General features: G+C 38.1%; 1 protein-coding gene across 2 annotated transcripts in view; it reads left to right on the top strand.

Moving 5' to 3' along the window:
* Nucleotides 1-20,012, top strand: part of Micu1 (mitochondrial calcium uptake 1) — a 224,095-nt gene that overhangs the window by 181,940 nt on the left and 22,143 nt on the right. For both annotated transcript variants that reach the window (XM_013156817.3, XM_063238651.1), the window contains exon 10: nt 10,898-11,006. In XM_013156817.3, coding sequence (XP_013012271.1) covers nt 10,898-11,006 — 109 coding nt within the window. The remainder of the gene's footprint in view (nt 1-10,897; nt 11,007-20,012) is intronic.

The following is a 20,012-nucleotide window of genomic DNA, read 5'->3' as shown; positions in this document are numbered from 1 at the left end:
TATTCCTCAGCCCAGTACCCTTCCCACTGGACAGTGATTACTATTTAGCTACGACCAAAAGACTGACCTGGCACTAAAAGTTTGAGACATCACTATGGTAGTATAGTACAGTAGACTCAAAACTTAGAAGGCAAGCTCAAGTCCAGATCAAAGCTTTCTATAGTCATAATAGACAAATCACTCAACCTTATGACCTCAGGAATTGAGAAGTTTGTCCTACTTACTTGCCATAAGGACCATTCTACCTTTAAAGACTCAATACCTGAATAGAAGAAATAGGCTAGCGAGTATTTGTCCCCGTTTTCCCAGACTGTGTACAGCAGATCTTGTATGAATAGCATTGCCCCAAGTTGGTGGAGAGCCCTTCTCTGCCAGACTTTTCCGTCCCTGTCTTAGATGTTGAAAACCTGAAAGGACCTCTGAGCCAGCTGTTGACTATAGCCAAGGACAGAGTGGGCTCTGAGAGATGTCGGCTTTTCTAAACTCAGTCCATCCTTTCCCACAGCAGATACTCTCTTTGCTGTGAGGGAAACTTGTCATTAATGGAAAGTGTAAGAAAAATATTTCTCTCTCATAGAGCACTTCTTCACTACCAGTACCAGGTGTATGTCTGCTGGAAATTGTAACTTCAGAAAATTGATCACTGGTGTTCAGGTGGATTTTTTTAAAGCTCCTTTGCTGAAAGCACAGAGTTTACATTAGGAAACACTCCCTTTGATCAGACTTACTTTTAAAGGTTGTTCCAGACATTGATTTGACCTTAGGATCATTATCATAAAAGCCTAATCAAGAAATAAATTGCATGTCGGAGATAGCACCCTGAAATGAATAAAGTGTTTTAGCTCTGGCAGGAGTTAATTCAGGACCCGAAGACCTTGCAAAAGAGCTCTGAAGTGAAAGGACAAATTTCATCAAATGATGAAAATTTTGGGTGCTAAATTACTTCTGGCCAGAATTTTTACTTTGCTTTAGCAAGGAGATGAAGATTGATTGTCCTGTGGCATTGATTAAATAATTGTGAGCGTAGCAATTAACTAAAATGAGAGTTAATGAAGGGAAATCACCAGATTCCCCTTATAATTGCTTCTTTTATTCCACTTTGGACTTGTTAATATGACAGTGAACATAAAGGTGTAATTTTTTTCCTTTCTGTACCAGGAATCAAACTCATGACCTCACACTTGCCAGGCAGGTCCTTGTGCTGCTGAGCTAAGTCCCTGGTCAAAGATGTAAATTTTTATTTGGCTCACATTAATCAGTTTCTGTGTCAAAATATCAAACCTAACCCAAAAGATTGAAGGTCCTGCCAGGCGTGGTGGCTCACACCTGTAATCCCAGCACTCGGGAGGCTGAGGTGGGAGGATCGTTGCGAGTTCGAGACCAGCCTGGGCTACAAAGTGAGCTCAAGGCCAGCCTGAACTGCATAGCGAGACCCCGTCTCAAAAAAAGAAAAAAAGAAAAAAAAAGATTGAAGGTCCTACTGGTGGCATTAAATATTTACATATAATTTAATGACCGCCCAGTCCTTCATAGCCATATTTTTCCTCTGTCTCTGTATTAGACTTGTTAGATATCAACGTGCCTTTGTAGAGATGGAAGAAGAGAAATTAATGGCCTACCCAGAGTGTACACCAGAGATGGAGAACCTTTTAGAGCTTTCAGTGATACAAACAGCCTGTTCTGGCACATGTACCATAGGTTGCCACCACTGGTAGACTTTTTTTTTTTTTTTTGTACTGGGGATTGAACTTACAACCTTGCACTTGCCAGGCAGGCAACTTATGCCACTGAGCTAAATCTCCGGCCCTCTATTCATAGACTATAAAGTAAGGACTCTTCTCAGGTCTTTTCCTTATTTCTCCCGAATGTTTGTTTGAGGAGCAGGGTTGTTTGTTTGTTTGTTTGTTTGTTTTGTTTTGTTTTGTTTGCTTGTAGGAGCTAAGACCTGGTCATATTATTTCTCTAGAGTAGAGCTTCTCAACATGAGGAGCACTTGGGAAGTTGTCAAGAAATGTAGTTGTCAGGACTTTGTTAAAACCAATTCAGTCAGATGCTCAGTATGTAGGTTCAAGCATGTGTTTCTTAAAGTCTCCCTAGTTTCATCTACCTCAGTCTTTTCCAACCCTATACATATACATACCAAAGAATCTACATAGAGTTTGATGGAATAAATTGGTTACCATTAGTTCTGTAATAATGAGCCTGCTAGCTTCTGCCTGCCACTGAGTACTTTCTATATGCCAAACTTTTTTTTCTTGAATGGCCTTACTTTCTAGTTCAGGCTGGCCTTGAGCTCCCAATGTAGCCTGGGCTGGCTTCAGATTTTCAGCAATCATCATCCTGCTTCAGCCTGCAGAGTACTGGGATTATAGGTGTGTATCACCTCACCCAACTATGACAAAGTTTTTATGTATCTTCTTGCTTAACTCCAATCCTGCTTGGTAAACAGACTTCTCAGTTTTCAGATGGAAAAATATTCTGAGCCTTATTTACCAGAGATCTATACTGTTTTAAGAGGTGGCACCAAGATCCAAAGCTAGGAGGGAGTCTTATTTTGGATCCCGTAATCTTCTGAGTAACCATTGCCAATCCTTGATCACTTGATTTGAATAAACACAAAATTTTGATGAAACAAAAAACAAGTATCTCCAGACTCCAGCCTCAGGTCCTCAGGGAGATAGCTAGAAAGGAGGGTTGTGGAATAAGAAAGTGGAAGATTTTAAATCCTAGACTAAGAAGCTTGGAGGTTTCTCAGGCTGACAGTGGGAAATCACTGACATCTTGTGAGCAGAAGAGATGAAGATAGATAGAATGCAATGTTTCACAATGTTTTGGGGAGATCAGATACTTGCACCAATGTAACAGAAATGATGTAATTTGTAATTTCCCCTGCTGGCAAGAAGCAGTTGAAGAGAAGCCTAGGGTTTGCTACAGAAAACTACTTGTGATTGCAGATTGACCAGAGGGTAGACCATAATTAGTGAGAGTTGTGTTATGTAAGGAAGAAGGAAAGAGACTATTAATCTTTTCAATGGACCATAGAGGAAACTTGGGCAGTTGGATTGATTCCTGGCAATGGATCTGCCGTGACTGATTTTAAAACAGGGCCAGGGAACCATCCTTTCCAGTCTTTGCACTCATTCGGGGCCAGCCAGCACTGGATATCTGGCTTTGCAGCTGACTCCAGAGGAAGCTTGAGTTTTCTTTACCCCTTTTTTTGCCTTTTCCAACTGTACTTTAGTTTTTTAAACAGTTTTATTGAAGTGTGATTTATATACTATCAAAGCCATCCATTTTAAGTGTACAATTCAGTGATTCCTTCATGGATTTACAGTTAGGCAATCATCACAGCCATCAAGTTTTAGAACATTTCTGTCACCCAAAAAGATCCTTCATTCTAGTTTTCAGTTAATCCTCATTTCCTCCTTACCCCCAGGAAACTATAAATTGGCTTTCAGTCTCTATAGATTTGTCTTTTCTGGACATTTCATATAAATGCAATCATATAATGACTGCAGTCTTCTTTTGGTCTGGCTTCTTTTACTCAGCATAAAGGTTTTAGGGTTTATCTGTGCTGATGCTTATATTAATAGTTTATTGCATTTCATTGCTAAATAGTAACTAATATTCCATTTTTTTAAATATATAACATTTTAGTTATCCATTCACCAGATAATAAACAGCTAAATTATTTTTATTTGGGAGTTGTTATAAATAATGCTGATGTCAACATTTATATACAAGTCTTTTTTGTTTTGTTTTGTTTTTTGTTTACTGTACAACCCAGTAGATATATACAAGTCTTTACATGGGCTTTTTTTCCCTCTCTCTTGAGATTTCTGGGAGTGAAATAGTTAGGTTGTATGTTATATTTATTATGTTTAATTTTTTTTCTTTTATGGTTGTAGGGATCAAACCCAGGGCATCATGCATGCTAGAGGGAAAGCACTCCACCACTGAGTTCCATCCTCATGTTTAACTTCTTAGAAGGCCGCCAAACTTTTTCCCAAAATGACTATTGCATTATATTTTTCCACATGAGTTGTATGATAATTCCGGGGTTGTTTCTTTTTTGCACCCACTAAAATCATTGTCTGATTTTTTTTTTTACTGCAGTCATTATAGTAAGTGTGTAGTAGTCTATCATTGGTTTTAATGTGCATTTCCTAGTGATTTGTGGCGGTGAACATCATTTCATGTACTTATTATGTATTCCTTTCTCTTGTTTGATAAAATATATATTCTACTGGGGAAGAGGCACTGGGGATTGAACCTAGGTAACTGAATCACTAAATTGCCTAGACTGCGCTCAAACGTGCAATGCTCCTGCCTCAGCTTCCCAAAGTGCTGAGGTCACAAGTGTTCACTACCATACCTGGCCTCAAATGGTTTTATGAATACTAGGCAAGCACTTTACCACTGAGCTGTAACCTCAGGCTCAATTCTTTTTTTAAACATCCTTGGTCTTCTTTTACTAAGTTATAAGATTTCTTTATATAATTCTGAAAAGTTGTTTTTCAAAATAAGTAATTTTTCAAAGATTTTTCTCCCACTCCCAATTATAAGCTCCATAAAAATCAAAGCCCTCTGTGTTGCATTGTATTTGAGACAGGGTCTTCCTACATAGTTCAGGCTGGGCTTGAACTGACTGTGTAGCACAAGGTAGCCTAGATTCATAGCAATCCTCCTGCCTTAGCCTCCTGAGTGCTAACATTAGAGTTGTGTGCCACCATGCCAGACGATCAGTATTTTAAAGCATAAAATTATAAAATCTTGATGAAATTCAGTTTTCCTGCTTTGGGTATTTAAGAACCCATGTTTCATTCAAGGTTGTAAAGGGCTGGAAGTGTAGCTCAGTTGGACAGCACTTGCATAGCATGCACAAGGCCCTGGGATGTTCAGTCTCCAGCATTAGGAAAAACAAAAACAAAAAACTCTGGGAGCTGAGGGTATAGTTCAGTGGTACGGTATGTGTTTACCATGCACAGGGCCTTGGTTTCAATCCCCAACACCAAAAAGAAGGAAAAAAAGTAAAAGCAAGGTCATTAAATTTTTCTTATATTTTCTTTTTTTGTTTTTTCTTTCTTCATTTCATATATATATATATATATATATATATATATATATGTGTGTGTGTGTGTGTATATATATATATATATATATATATATATATACACACACATTTTGAAGAGAATAAAACCAAGCAAAATAAAGAGTCAGTCAAAACAAAACAATGAATGTGGTATAAATCTTCAAAACAAGATAGAAGGAAGTCAACAAAGGCTACCATATTGCCGCTTGTTATCTTCAAAATAATTGCCCATACCATCAGGTATAATAAAGTCGAACAGAATAAAACCAATCAAAACAAAACAATGAAAGCAATACAGAACTTCAAAACAAGATAATAGTTAAACTACAGTGGCTCTTGTTATCTTCAAAGTAGCTGCTTATATCATCAAATATAATACAGTCAAACAAAAGAAAATAGAATAAAATCAATCAAAACAAAACAGTGAAGACAATACAGGGCTTCAAAGCAAGATAATAGGAAATCAATAATGGCTGCCATAATATATTTTCTTATCTTTGAAATAGCTGTCTATGCCATCAAATACAATAAAATCAAACTAAATAGAACAATGAAAATAATACAGGCTTCCAAAACACAATACTAGATTAATATGGCCACTGCCTTCCCTTTTTAGACATTTCCTCCCCTTTCACTTTTATGGTATCTGTTGTGCATTCTGGATCCCACTAACTCCTTTAGTTTTTATACCAGGGAGACAACACAGTGTTCACTCCTGTGACTGAGCCATTTCATCCCTGAGCATGATCTCAGGTTGTATCCATTTACCTACAAGAGCCTTGACTGATTTTAATTTTGAAAAAGTACAAGCTTGCTTAACGACCTACTAATGTTAAATTCATTTTTACTCAACCTAAAGAAGTCTCTACTATCTACTTCTTTTGTGAGTCACCAAGAGCCTGATTTTATGTAAGCTTATCTTTCTAAAGATAGGAAGGTAACTAGTTTGTCATGAGAGATGACTTCTCCATTTTTTTTCTCCCCATTGTAGGTCAAGAAAATCCCTTTTACTCCTAGCCTAAGAGAAAGATATTATTTCCTTCCAACTGCTATGTCTGTGATTCAAATCATCTGCCAATAGATTATACATAAGCTATGGTATTCTGGTCTGTACTTATCTTGCAGTAAGCAAATACTTTCAGTTTGCATGTTAACATCCACAAAATTCATGTTATAATCTTACTTTAGTTTTATTCTAATAACCTTCTGAATTCGTTACTAATGTAGATATTAAGAAATAAGAATTTTGTGACTGGCATCTTTTCTTCCAGGAGACTGTCTAAATTATAAGCTCCATAAAATCAAAGCCCATGTCCAATGCAGTTTATTCCTCTCACTGTTCTTGGCATGGTGCTGAGTAGTTAGTAAGTGCTCAACGGATTTTTTTTATTATATTATGTAATAAAGGCAAAGTGTTATACATTTAGATTTAATAGTGACATAATGTGATTTGTACCTCACTGTTTTTCTAAATCATCAAATGAATAGCCACTCAGTTCACATTGTTCTCTCTCTGTGTCCTTAAATAATTCTCAGCATAAGCAGCCTGGTCTTGGACTTTAGTATTTAATGTTTCACAAAATATTAACTGGCCAACACTAAAGTGTGAAATATTTCCTCTAGTATGTCCTTTCTGCTTTAGGGATTTTACGTTAGGTAAAAGACCTCAAAAATCCTTTCAGTAATTCAGTCCCCACCTCGCCATCCCCGACAGAAATCCATACTTTAATAAGAAAAGGCTTCAAAACTCATTAGCCTGTGCTGTGTATGTGTTAAATATATACATATAATGAAAGTTTATTATATATAATAAAAGTTACCACTTCATTTTTAAGTATACAATTCATGGCATTAAGTATATTCATACTGTTAGGCAACCATTACCACCATCCATCCATCCACAGGATTCTGTTCACCTTCCCACCTGGAGCTCCTTACCCACTAAACAAAACTCCCCATTCCCTGTCTCCTCAGGCCACTATTTTGTTTGTATGTTTGTTTGAAGACAGGGTTAGCCAGGTGTGGTGGTAAACACCTGGAATCCCAGCACTTGGGAGGCTGAGGCAGGAGGATCTTTGCAAATTTGAGACCAGTCTCTGCTACAAAGTAAACTCAAGGTCATCATGAACTGCATTTGAGATCATGTCTCAAAAAGACCAAAAAACCAAAAAGAGGAGTCTAGACTGACCTTGAACTCAAGACGATCCTCCTGCCTCGGCCTCCTGAGTGCTGGGATTACAAGTGTGTGCCACCATGTCTGGCTATATTCTACTTCTTGTCTCTATGACTGTAACCACTCTTCCAAGGCAGCCATATGGTTCTACTTTTTTGTCCTTTTATGGCTGGCTTATTTCATCCATTTAATGTCAAGGCCCATCTATGTTGTAGCTTCTATCCAAATATCCTTCCTTTAAAAAGCTGAATGATATCCCATTGTGTCTGTGTGTGTTGCACATGTGTCACATTTTTTTATCATTTCATCCATTGATAAGACATTTGGATTGCTTTGACTTTTGCATGTCATTTGATGGAGGGGAAAGTAAAATGTTTGCAGTGTATCCATCCATAAGCTGTGGGGTTACAGAACCTGTACTTCCAGTCCAGTGGTATTATACTCTTGTCCTTTTTTTTTTTTTTTTTTTTTTTTTAGTGTGTTTGTTTGTTGGGTTTTTTGGTTTTGGTTTTGTTTTTTGATACTGTGGATCAAACTGACAACCTCATGCTGAGCAGGCAGGCACTTACATGGCTGAGCTAAATCCCCAGTTCTTTTTTTTTTTTCTTTTGGTACCGAGGATTGAACTCATGATCTCACACTTGCCAGGCAAGCACTTGTGCTGCTGAGCTAAATCCCCAGCTCTTTTTTGTCATTTTCACAGCAACTTTTTTATTGCTTTTGAGAGTGTCCCTAAAAGCAGGCAACTATAGCATAGCTGCCTCATTTGGGGACTGTAGAAATATCTAAACAGTGCTTTCTCCAAAGTTAAGACAAATTAGCCAGGCATAGTGGTATATGCCTGTAATCCCAGTACTCAGGAGGCTGAGCAGGAAGATCACCATGAGTTTGAAGCCAGCCTGGACTATATAGTGTGTTCAAAGCTAGCCTGAATTACAGAGCAAGACCGTTTTTTAAAAAATAAATTTAAAAATATGTATATATAGGGCGGGGGATGTAGCTCAGTGGCATAAGTGCCTGTCTTGTTAGCACATGGTTATGAGTTCGAGTCCTGGTACCAAAAAAAAAAAAGTATATATATGATTCATCCCATATGTGCTATTGTTTCTGGAATCTCATCCTCCATGGGAAGGAGCTTTATCTGTGAATCATGCCAACATGAAGAATCTGGCCACAGTACAGGACTGTTTCATATTTAGTTTCAAAGTGAGTCCTCTAGGCTCTCCAGCGACCTTCTCAAACATTATGAGACACACTTCCCACATTCCTCCCCCGGCCTGGGCAGGGCTACCTGGGGCAGCAGACACTGGTGTTCATGTCCTCAGTTACAGCATTCAGCCTGTAAGTGCAGCCTCTGGCCAGCTGTGCTTTAGCAGCAAGTGCTGCAGGTGGAGGTCAGAGAGCACCGCATGCACGCTGCCCACACTCGCTTTCACTAGACCCGGGTGTTATATCTAAGGAGCTGGGACACCAGAATGTGAAACGGCACCGCTGGGAGTGGGAAGCCTGGAGCCTGTTGGGCAGTGGAGGCGGCAGGGATGTGGTACGGCTCCCCAGGGATATTCTGCTTTTGCAGGTTGAGTCTATCCTAGTGCTTACACTGAATAGGGTACCATAGTGTCTATTTACTTGGGCGCTTCTAGTCAGGGCCAAGAGAATGACCTCAAATGAGGGGCAGAGTACATAACATAGGACTTGGAGTTTACTGCCAATAATTATGACCCTAGGTATATAATAGATGCAGTACTTCATAAAATGTTTGGATGAATGCTTAAATACATATGCACTACTGTTGGTAATTTCCAAAAGTTAGAAATAGCTGATTCGAAATAGATAAATACATTGTAGTACATTCACTTTGTAGTGGTAAAAATGAATGAAGTACAGGAATACACAGAAACATGAACAAATATTAAAGACAGAAGCCATATACAACAATACACACTGTGTAATTGCACTTACAAAATTCAAAAACAGACAAAATTAACTGTTTCTGTTTAAGGATGCATAAATAGTAGACATGCTATTTAAATTTTTAAAAATCAAGAAAATAAATCCCTTAAAAGTGGAAGTAGTAGTTATCCCTAGGGCCGTGGGTGGGCGTGGAATTTACGATGGGGCAGGGAGGGTCATGTTGTGGGAGAGAAGGAGTATTCTGGGATGCTGACTGCAGTTTGTTCCTTAACCCAAATGAAGATTCTATTGCTGGTTGTTTTATGGCAGTTTGTTGAGCTGTACATTCATATTTTATGTACCTTTCTTTATGGTCATGATATTCATAATAAAAAGGGTTTTTTTTTAAGTTCTGCAGTTCTCAAGGGAAGCATTATACAAGGAATTTGACACAATTATACAAACAGTATTTTAGCTTTCTGTTTGGTAAGACGAGAAAGTACAGTTGACCCAGTTTGGAGTGTATCGAGAAAGAACTGAGGATTGTCTGTGCGAGGTTTCCTTACTGCTGTGATCTTGGTGTGGAGCTGTAGTTTGGGGGAATGAAAATCAAAAGGGAAGCTGCGCTATGTCACAGCTTGTCAACATCTGCAGTCCATTAAGGGTCTGATGCATCATTAAAAATGCCTGGGCCACTCTCCAACGCTTTCACGCCTTGGAAACGACTCACTTCCATCACAGCATGATGTGTGGGAGGCGAGGGATAGCAAAAAGGACCGCTCTGCCTCCCTGCAGAGGATTCAAGCAAATACTGCCCTGATTCATATGAATACTGCCTTTGGGCCACCAAAGGTAGATAGAAAAGCAAATCTTTAAATACTTTTTGAAAACAATTTCTTTATTCACAGAATTTCATCATTTTAAAGTAAGGGGCTAGGGGACAGGGATAGCTCAGTGGCACAGTGCCTGCCTGGCAAGTGTGAGGGCCTGAGGTTATTCCTGGTACCAAAAGAATAAAATAAATAAATAAAGGTAAGGGGCAAGTTATTTGTTAGTAACTTTTAAACTGAGATACTGGACAGCCTGCTTAGTGATTTGGCTGTGCTAAATATTGAAACCTTTCTATATTCCTCTGACTTTGGTGATTCTTTAATTGACTTTAAGCCTCAAAAGCGTAACTGGCCTGTGAGCAGACTACTCAAATGACAGTACCATTCTAATATTCTTAAGTGAGTAACAGATCTAGTAGCTGTAGCCCATTTTGAAGTGTCATAATAAATACTGTGACTAATTGGAAAACATTCTGAAATACTTTCATTAAAGATACCCAGCCATCATTGCAAACAGCTTTATATCAGATTTGACCTTTGAGAGGAAAGGAATAAGCCAGTTTGTTCTCAGGGTAAAACTCTAGAATATGACATTCTTTGACCATTTTATTCAGTCTCTGTGCCGATTTGGGGAGTTTTTGTTTTTGTTGGGGGGGGTGGGGTGTTATTGTTGTTTGGTTTGTTGTTTTTGTTTTCATTTGGAGACAGGGTCCAGCTACGTAGTCCAGGCTGGCCTTGAACTCACTACCAGTATGTAGCTAAATTTGAACTCACAATTCTCTTGATGGAGTCTTGAGTGCTGGGATTACAGTTGTGTACCACACCTGGCTTGAGCACAGATTTTGAGTTGCGGAATTTTCAGCTGCTTTGCTGCAGGTTCTCCTTACCTTTCTGTCTCTCCTTTTTCAGGGTCTGACATTTCAGGAGGTGGAGAACTTCTTTACTTTTCTAAAGAATATTAATGACGTGGACACTGCGTTGAGCTTTTACCATATGGCTGGAGCATCTCTTGATAAAGGTAATTAAACTCAGATGGTTTTTTCCTTGAAGATATAAACACTGAATCTCTTAATTTGTTAGGTGCTGCCTCTCCTTAACAGTAAAATGTCTGTTATTCTTGGCATTGTGTTGTGATTTATTTTGTTGGCATTGTATTACCTTGCATTTCACCTTGAGATGCTAAGCTCAGCAAATAGGTTTCATTATGCTAAAGGCTGCAGTCAGCACAGATGCTCATCTTTAAGTGTTTGGTTTGGAAAACAGGCATCTGAGCAGAGGCACAGTGCGTGAAACTGCACACTTCTTTCATCTGAGCCACAGTCAGGGCCTAGATAATAAGTAAATCATTGTACAAATGAATTTTATGCATTTGATGAGAAGGGATGGTTTGGTTTATTTCTTATAAAGTTTTTTTTAAAGATACAATCATGACTTATAAGACCCCCCTGTCAACTTCATGTAAATTCAAGTAGTTTATACAGGCAATGTGAGTGAGCAGGATTGAAAGTATAATTTTTTTCCTCACCATTTTATTATGAAAATTTTCAAACATTCAAGACAGTGGAAATAATTTTTTAAAGAATATCCATGGCTCCCTGGGCATGGTGATACACACCTCTAATCCCAGCACTTGAGAGACTAAGGTAGGAGGTTCTCCACAAGTTGAAGGCCAGCCTGCGCTACAAAGTGAGTTCAAGGCCAGCCTGAATTGCATAGCAAAATTCATCTCAAAAAGAAAAAAAATCCATATATCCATGGCTGAGAGTGTAGCTCAGTGAGGGAGCCTTTGCCTAGTGTGTCCAGTGCCCAAGTTCAGTCCCAGCAATGAAATAAGCAAACAAACAAACCATATATCTGTGCATAGCTTTGTCTATTATTTAGTCCCTTTCGAGCTTTTTGTTTGTTTTTTATTTTTCCTTTTACTATTATATTATTGGGGCTTGAGCCCAGGACCTTCACAATGAGCTACATCCCCAGTCATTTTTTATTCTTTATAAGAAATAATTTTGAGACAGGTCTTACTAAGCTGCCAAGTTAGTAAGGCTGGGCTCCAACTTGCAATCCTTCTGCCTCAACCTCCCAGAGTGCCTACATTACAGGCATGCATAACCATTCCCAGCTCCTCTTGTGTTCGATGCATTGAAAGTACATTGCTGACAGGAGTGTACTTCACTCCTAAGTACTTCAGTGTAGATATTACCTAAAGTTTGAAATGTATTTAAAGTTGCCTCATGGGCTGGGGATTTTGCTCAGTGGTGAGCACCTGACTGGCAAGTGCGAGTTTGTAAGTTCCGTCCCTAGTACAAAAAAAAAGTTGCCTCTTGCATTTTTCCAGTCAGTTACACCCCTCTTCAGGAAGAGGCAAGCCATTAATCTGTACACTTTTCCACCAGAGGTTAGTTATTCTTGTTCCAGAACTTTAGTACACATTTCTAAGGTTTTTCCCAGTGTGCTTTTGAGATCCACCTATGTCACTGGGCATATCAGTACTTTAATCCCTGTTGGCAGTAATAATCCATTCAATGACTATCCCATTTATCCATTCTTGTATAGACACTGGCTATTTCCAGTTAGAGGCTATCTTCAATTAAGCTGCTTTAAATGTTCTTGTGAAAGTTTTGTGAGGATATATATTTTTACTTCTTTTACATAAATAGCTAGGAGTTGAATTTATGGATCCACGGAAAGATGATTATTTCATTCATAAAATAAATGGATATCCAGGGCTGGGGATGTAGCTCAGAGGCAGAACACCTGCCTACACAGGATGTGTGAGGCCTTGGCTTCAGTCTCCACACAGAAAGAAAGAGGGGAGGGGAGAAAAAGAAGAGAGAGAGAGAGAGAGAGAAAGAAAAGAAAAAGGAAGGAAAGAGAGAGAAAGAGACAGACGGTGGGGGCAGGAAGAAGGAGAAAAGGAAGGAAGATTGGCTCTCTGACAGCCCTAGCTCCTTTAGGATGCACAGATGCAGTTATGTTTTCTAGAGACAAATAGTTTCATCTTTTTTATGATTTTTTTCTTGCCTTATTGAACCATACAGTGTTGAATAGAAGTAGTGAGAGGAAATATCCTTGGTTTCTTCCTCATCTTGGGGAGAAGCATTCCCTATCTCACCATTAGGTTGAATATTAGATTTTTCATAGATGCCCATTGTTAGATTATGGAAATCCTTTTCTTTCACTAATTTACAAAGGGCTTTTTATCATCAGTGGCTCATATATATATATATGGAGAGACAGAAATGATTACATAGCCTTTTACCTTTATTCTTTTTAATGTAATAGATTACATTAATTATTCTTTATAGCCCTGAAATAACCTCAACTTTATCAGGTGTGTTAGGCTTTCAACAGAAGCTTGATTTGATTTGCTAATATTTTGTTAAATATTGAGAGATTTGCTCTATAATTTCCTTTTGTTGTAATGTCTTTTCAGTTTTTTTATCAGAGTACACAGACCTCATAAAATGACTTAGGGAATTTTCCTCTTTTTTTATTTAGGAAGAGTTTGTGTAACATTGCCTTTATCTCTTCCTGAATTATTTGATAAGAATTTAGTTATGAAACTATGTGGGCCTGCAGTTTTCTTTGTAAAAAGTTCAATAATTTAATTTTTTAATAAATTTATAGGTATCCAGAGTTTGTATTTTAGTGTGTGTGTGTGTGTGTGTGTGTGTGTGTGTGTGTGTGTGTGTGTTGGTGGAACTGGAGATTAATCTCAGAGCCTTTGCAGATCATCTTTCTTCCCCAGATCATCTTTCTTCCTCTTCCTCTTCCTCTTCCTCTCTCCTTCTCCTTCTCCTTCTCCTTCTCCTTCGGCAGGCACTTACGCTACTGAGCTATATCCTCAGCCTTCAAAGTGTACTTCTAAGGAATTTGCTCATTTCATCTGTAATTGAATTTATTGACATAGTTACATTTCATTATTATCCCTTTCTTTGTACAGTCTGCAGTCTCACTTTTTACTCCTTCCGCTGATAAATTACATCTTCTCTCATTTTTTCTTACTCTTCTTAGGTAGTTGGCAGTTTTATTACTCTTTTCAATTTTCTCTGTGATCTATTCTGTTTATCTCTACTCATGTCGTTATTTCCAGTCTACTTATTTTCAGTATATATTACTTTGCATTTCTCTTCTAGCTTTTTAAAATGGAACATTAGCTGGCTTTTTTAAAATAAACTTTTGAAACTATAAATTTTCTTCTAAGCAGTGTTTTATCCACATCCCGCAAACTGATGTGTTGTGTTTTCATCCTGCTTAAAAGATTTTCTGATTTTCCTCATGATTTCTCTGGTGAATTTCCACATTGTGTAGAATGTTTCAAATGTTTTCTTTTTTTCTAGATATATTCTTGGGACTTTTTTTTTTTTTTGTGGTGCCAGGGACTGAACTCGCAACTTCGTGTTTGCCAAGTGGGCACTTAAACCACTGAGCTGAACCTCCGGCCCTGTTTCTAGATATATTTTTGATGGGGTTTTATTTTAGGTGGTTGTTGTTGTTGTCGTTGTTTGAAAGTACTGGGTATTCAACCCAAAGTCTTGAGCATGTTAGACAAGTACTCTACCAGTGAGTTACATACCTCGTCTTTTTATTTTGAGATAGTCTCACTCAGTTGCCCAGATTGGCCTCAAACCCATGATCCTCTTGCCTTGGCCTCCCATGTAGCTGGGGTTACAGGTGTGCATCACACGCAGTTTAATTTTTGATTTTTTATTTCTAATTTAATTCCATTGCCAGAGACACATCCTGTAAAACCTCATTTCTTCAAAGTTAATTAAGCTGGGCATAATGGCATAATACGTGTAATTCTAGCACTTGGGAGACAGAGCCAGTGAGTTAGAGGCCAGTTTGGGCTACACAGGGCGTCCAAGGGACCCTGAACTATATAGCAAGACCCTGTCTGGAAAAAAAAAAAAAAAAAAAACTTTATTGAGACATGTTTTATGGTTGAGTGTATAGTCAGTTTATTTGTATTTGAAAAGAATATGGGCTGGGAATTTTGCTCAGTGACTCAAGCACCTGCCCTGGTAATCACAAGGTCATAAGTTCATCCCCAGTACCAAAAAAAAAAAAAAAAAAAAAAAAGAATATGTATTCTAAAGTTATAAAAATGTCAGGTAGGGGGGCTGGGGATTTAGCTCAGCGGCATAAGCACCTGCCTTGCAAGCAGGCAGTCATGAGTTCGATCCCCGGTACCGATAAAAATGAAAAAGACAAAAAAAAAAAAAAAAAAAAAAAAAAATGTCAGGTAGGTCAAGTGAGTGATAGTTTTTTCAGATATTTTTAGTGATTTTTTTTTCTTTTTTCTTTTTTTATCAGTACCAGGGATCGAACTCACGACCACACGCTTGCAAGGCAGGCGATTATGCCACTGAGCTAAATCCCCAGCCCCTTGGTGACTTTTTTGTTAGGTTGCTATTATCAATGGAAGAAGAGTATTAAAATCTCCCAGTTAAAATATATGGGTTTTTCTATTTTTTCCTTTTAAATGATACCAGTCTTCATTAATTTTGACTTTTGGTATTAGGTGCATACATTGGAATTATGCTTTTCAGATGATTTGGCTCTTTTATTGTTATGAATATTCTCCTTTTATCTTACATAATATACCTGTTGAAATGTTTTATGTAATATTAGTATAATTAACTTTCTGTGCTTATTTACATGGTATAAATTTTTCTCCTCTTTTATGTTCAACCTATTTGTCTATTTAAAATGTGTCTCTCCTGGATACACTATTTTTTATATTTGAGTGGTCTCTCTAAAAATTAAAACATAACTTTTTATGGCTTGCTTAGAGTCAATATTGATTGTACCACTCCAAATGAAATGTAAAAATCTTGCAATTTTACAGTTACGTTGAGCCACAAGCCCATTTTTTTATACTATAGTTATATTTTATATGTATACAGAATATTTTTAATACAATGTTAAGATTTTTGCTTTCAATAGTTATATGAGAAATTAAAAGGAAAAGTTTTCTACAGTTAATTACATATTTACTACTGAGTACTTTCCATTTACTTCTGAATATCCAACTTTCATCTGGTCAGAATAAAATCTGAAGAATTTCCTTTATTCATTCATTCATTCGTTTATTTATTTATTTTTTCTTTTTGAGGCAGGATTGCACACCTGTAATCCCACTACTTGGGAGGCTGAGGCAGGAGGATTTCTGCAAGTTCAAAGGCCAGCCTGGGCTACATAGTAAGTTCAAGGCCAGCCTGACTGCCTAGTGAAATTCTGTCTCAAAACAAAACAAACAACAAAATATGCCGACAAAATAAAAAGTTTTTTAAAAAAAAGAAGCAGCTTTTTGAGACAGAATTTCACTAGGCAGTCAGGCTGACCTTGAACTCACTTTGAGGATGGCCTCAAATTCACAGCAACTTCCCTGCGTCAGTCTCCTGAGTGCTGGGATTACAGGCATACGTACACTACTGTGCCGCCGCTGCCGCTGCCGCTGCTGCTGCTGCTGCTGCTTCCTCTTCTTTTAGTACAGATCTTTTAGCAATAAATTCTTTTCATTTTTGGTTTATCTGAAAATGTCTTTGTTTCACCATTGACTACTGCAACATGTATTTTTAAATCTTGAGCTTTTATAAACACAGTCTTGGTTACTCAGCACTTTTTAGTGGATTCCTTAAGATTTTCTCATATACCATTTCATATGTGAAATCTAAAAAGTCAAACTGATAGAACCAGAATAGAATGATGATTTCCAGGGGCAGGAAGACTCAAGGGGATGAGGAGGAATTGGTCAAAGGATATATGCAAGATGAATTAATTCTAGAGAGCTACTGTACCACATGATGACTATCATTAGTAATAAAGAGATTTGCTAAGAGAATAGATCTCATGTGTTCTTTACCACACACATATACAAAACAGTAACCACGTGAAGTGATACAAATGTTAATTAGCTTGTGATAATAATTTCACAATGTATACATATCAAAACATCACATTGTACACCTTAAATCTGTACAGTTTTTATTTGTCAATTGTACCTCATTAAAGCCAGAAATACAAGGTTATCATCTGCAAATAGAAGTCACTTAGCCCGGCATGGTGCCATATGCCTCTAACCCAGCTAACTGAGAAGCTAAGGCAGGATTGCAAGTTTAAGGCCAGCCTCCATAACTTAGCAAGGCCGTGTCTCAGAAAACATTTTTTTAAAAAAGTTAAAAAAAAAAAAAAAAGAAATCAGTTTACTGTTTCTTGTCAAATCTGATGCCTTTTATTTCATTTTATTGATCTATATCACTTTTTTTTTTTAATCGGTACCAGGGATCGAACTCACAACTGCGCACTTGCAAGGCAGGCGCTTATGCCACTGAGCTAAATCCCCAGCCCCATCAATATCACTTTTTAAAATTGCATTTCTTTAAAGTAGAAGTGTTTAAAAATAATACTTCTGATCTTTGTAGAATTGGGGTGGAGGTGATATGGAGGTGGGGGAAAAGGTATTACCAGGTCATTTCTCTAGAATAGCTTGGGTTATTTGCTCCATATCACTAAACAGGATTTGACAGTACAGTATCTATAAATCCAAAAGTTTAAAATTTGAACTTATCACTTACCAACATAAAATTAGTAAGCCTCCCCCACCTTCTTCTTTCTCTCCCTCTCTCGATTTCTCCCTCTCTCTCTGTCTCTTTTAGACAGGATCTCACTACTGGCCTTGAATTCACTGTGTGGCCCAGGCTGGCCTCAAATTTGTTGACAGTCCTCCTACCTCAGCCTTTATAGTGTGGGATTACAGGTGTTCCAAGCATGTGCCACAATGCTTGGTTCCTCTTTATTTTTATAACTTTTTTTTTAAAGAGCTGAACTAAAGCCAACACAACTACTTTTTTTTTTTTTTTTTTTTTTTTTTTTTTTTTTGGTCTTTTTGAGAGAGGGTCTCGCTATGCAGTTCAGACCTTGAGCTCACTTTGTAGCCAGGCTGCAATGATCCTCCTGCCTCAGCCTCCCGAGTGCTGGGATTATAGGCGTTAGCCACCATACCCAGCAACAGAACTACTTTAAAGAACAACTATATAGAATGAGTCAGTGTCTGTTAAAATTATAAGGTGTCTAAAATGGGATGGTTCTGGGTAGTGGTAGCAAAAATAAATGCAACCTAGTGATTTAAAAAAGAAAGAAAAAGAAATGTGTTTCTTTCAAATTATTTTAAACCATTTACGGAGATGTCTAAGCTTCATATAGTCCATGCCTCATAATCCTTGCTAATAGAGGCAGTGGTACAAATTTCGCTTTGAATTATATGATGTTTTGCCACTTACTTTGACTTCTTAGTTTGTTGTACCTATATAACATTAGATTTCCAGAGCATATAGCAATAGATATCTAAGGAAAAATGCCCTAGATTCATGCTAGGTAACGGAAAAAGCCACAGAGCTGCTATAACAAATTACCACAAACTTGATGACTGAAAACAGCATAAGTCTGTTCTCTCCCAGTTACAGTTTTAAAGACAAGAAGTCTGAAATCAAGATGTTGGGAGGGGATTTAGCTCAGCGGCATAAGCACCTGCCTTGCAAGCAGGTAGTCGTGAGTTCGATCCCCAGTACCGATAAAAATGAAAAAGACAAAAAAAAACTGTTGGGAGGGCCACAGTCCCTCCGTATTAGTCGCTGTCCCTCACTATTATTCCATGGCTGGAAAATTCTCTGACGAACACAATTTTAAAGAGGCAAAGTTGGGTGGAGCAGGGATTTAGCTCAGCAGCACAGCACCTGCCTGGTAAGCAGGTCATGAGTTTGATCCCCAGTACCAAAAAAAGTTTTCAAAAAAAGGGAAGGTTTGGGCAGAGGATGTAGTTCAGCAGTACAGCATTCGTCTGGCAACAATGAGGGCCTGAGTTCAATGCCTAGTACCAAAAAAATAAAAGAGGGTCAGGGAGGTTTCTTTCGGCTCACAGTTTCAGAGGTTTCGGTCCTTGGTAGGCTGCTCCAAGATGGAAACATCGTGCTGGAAAGTTGTGATGAGGAAAACTGCTCGCTGCATGGCAGAGAGGAAACACAGAGGAAAGAGCAAGAAAAGGAAAAGGCCAGGGACTAGACACATCCCCCAGGTGACCTCCTTGTGACCCACCAGACACACCTACAAGTGTGCTGCTTCAGTATTCTCACCAATCAAATTGACAGTCAAGGTTAGCTGTTACACCTTCCAAAGGCTCCTGGGATCATCCTTATTTGCCTTTTTTAGCTCCTAGAGGGCCTTGGCTTTGTGGGTACCGACCACTGGTCTCTGCCTCTGTCTTCACCTCTGCCTCTGGCCTTCCCCTTTCTCCCTTATTTGTGTGTGTGTGTGTGTGTGTGTGTGTGTGTGTGTGTGTGTGTGAGATAAGGACACTTATCACTGGATTTAGGCACTAACTGGATAATCCAGGATAGCCTCATCTCAAAATTCTTGACTTAATTATCTTTGCAAAGACCCTAGTTTCAAACAAAATCGTATCCACAGTTTTCCAGGCACTCAGATGTGGACATATTCTTTTGGAGGTTACTGTTCAACCCACTATAGCAGCAAAAACTAAAAATTACTCATATGGGTTTTTTTTTGTTTTTTGGTTTTTTTTTGGTCTTTTTCCTTTTTATCGGTACCGGGGATCGAACTCACGACCGCCTGCTTGTAAGGCAGGTACTTATGCTGCTGAGCTAAATCCCCAGCCCCTTACTCATGTATTGTAGTCTGAAAATAAAAGTAAATTTAAAAGCTTAACTTTTTAGATATCCAATTATAATCTTTACCTAGGTCACATCTTATCTTTCAAGTCTGAATATAGGTGATACTTCCTAAGAGAGAACTTCCTCAATGATTCCTTGTAAATTATTTTTTAACTATTTTCCACAGTTCTTGTAATTAAAAATAGAGAAGTTACCCTGAAAGGCTTTGCCCTCACTGCTGTCATCAATTCCTAATGATAATTATGAGCATGGGCATGAATTTCCAGATCCAGCTAATGAGCAGAACGAGGGCTGCTGACCACCGTATTTGGTACCTAAATGATAAGCTCAAG

Source organism: Cavia porcellus, unplaced genomic scaffold (assembly GCF_034190915.1).
Source record: "Cavia porcellus strain 051 isolate PalLab524CR breed Dunkin Hartley unplaced genomic scaffold, mCavPor4.1 scaffold_28, whole genome shotgun sequence".
Lineage (NCBI taxonomy): Eukaryota > Metazoa > Chordata > Mammalia > Rodentia > Caviidae > Cavia > Cavia porcellus.
The sequence above is the reverse complement of the archived record's forward strand: the minus strand, read 5'-3'. Positions and strand labels throughout refer to the sequence as shown.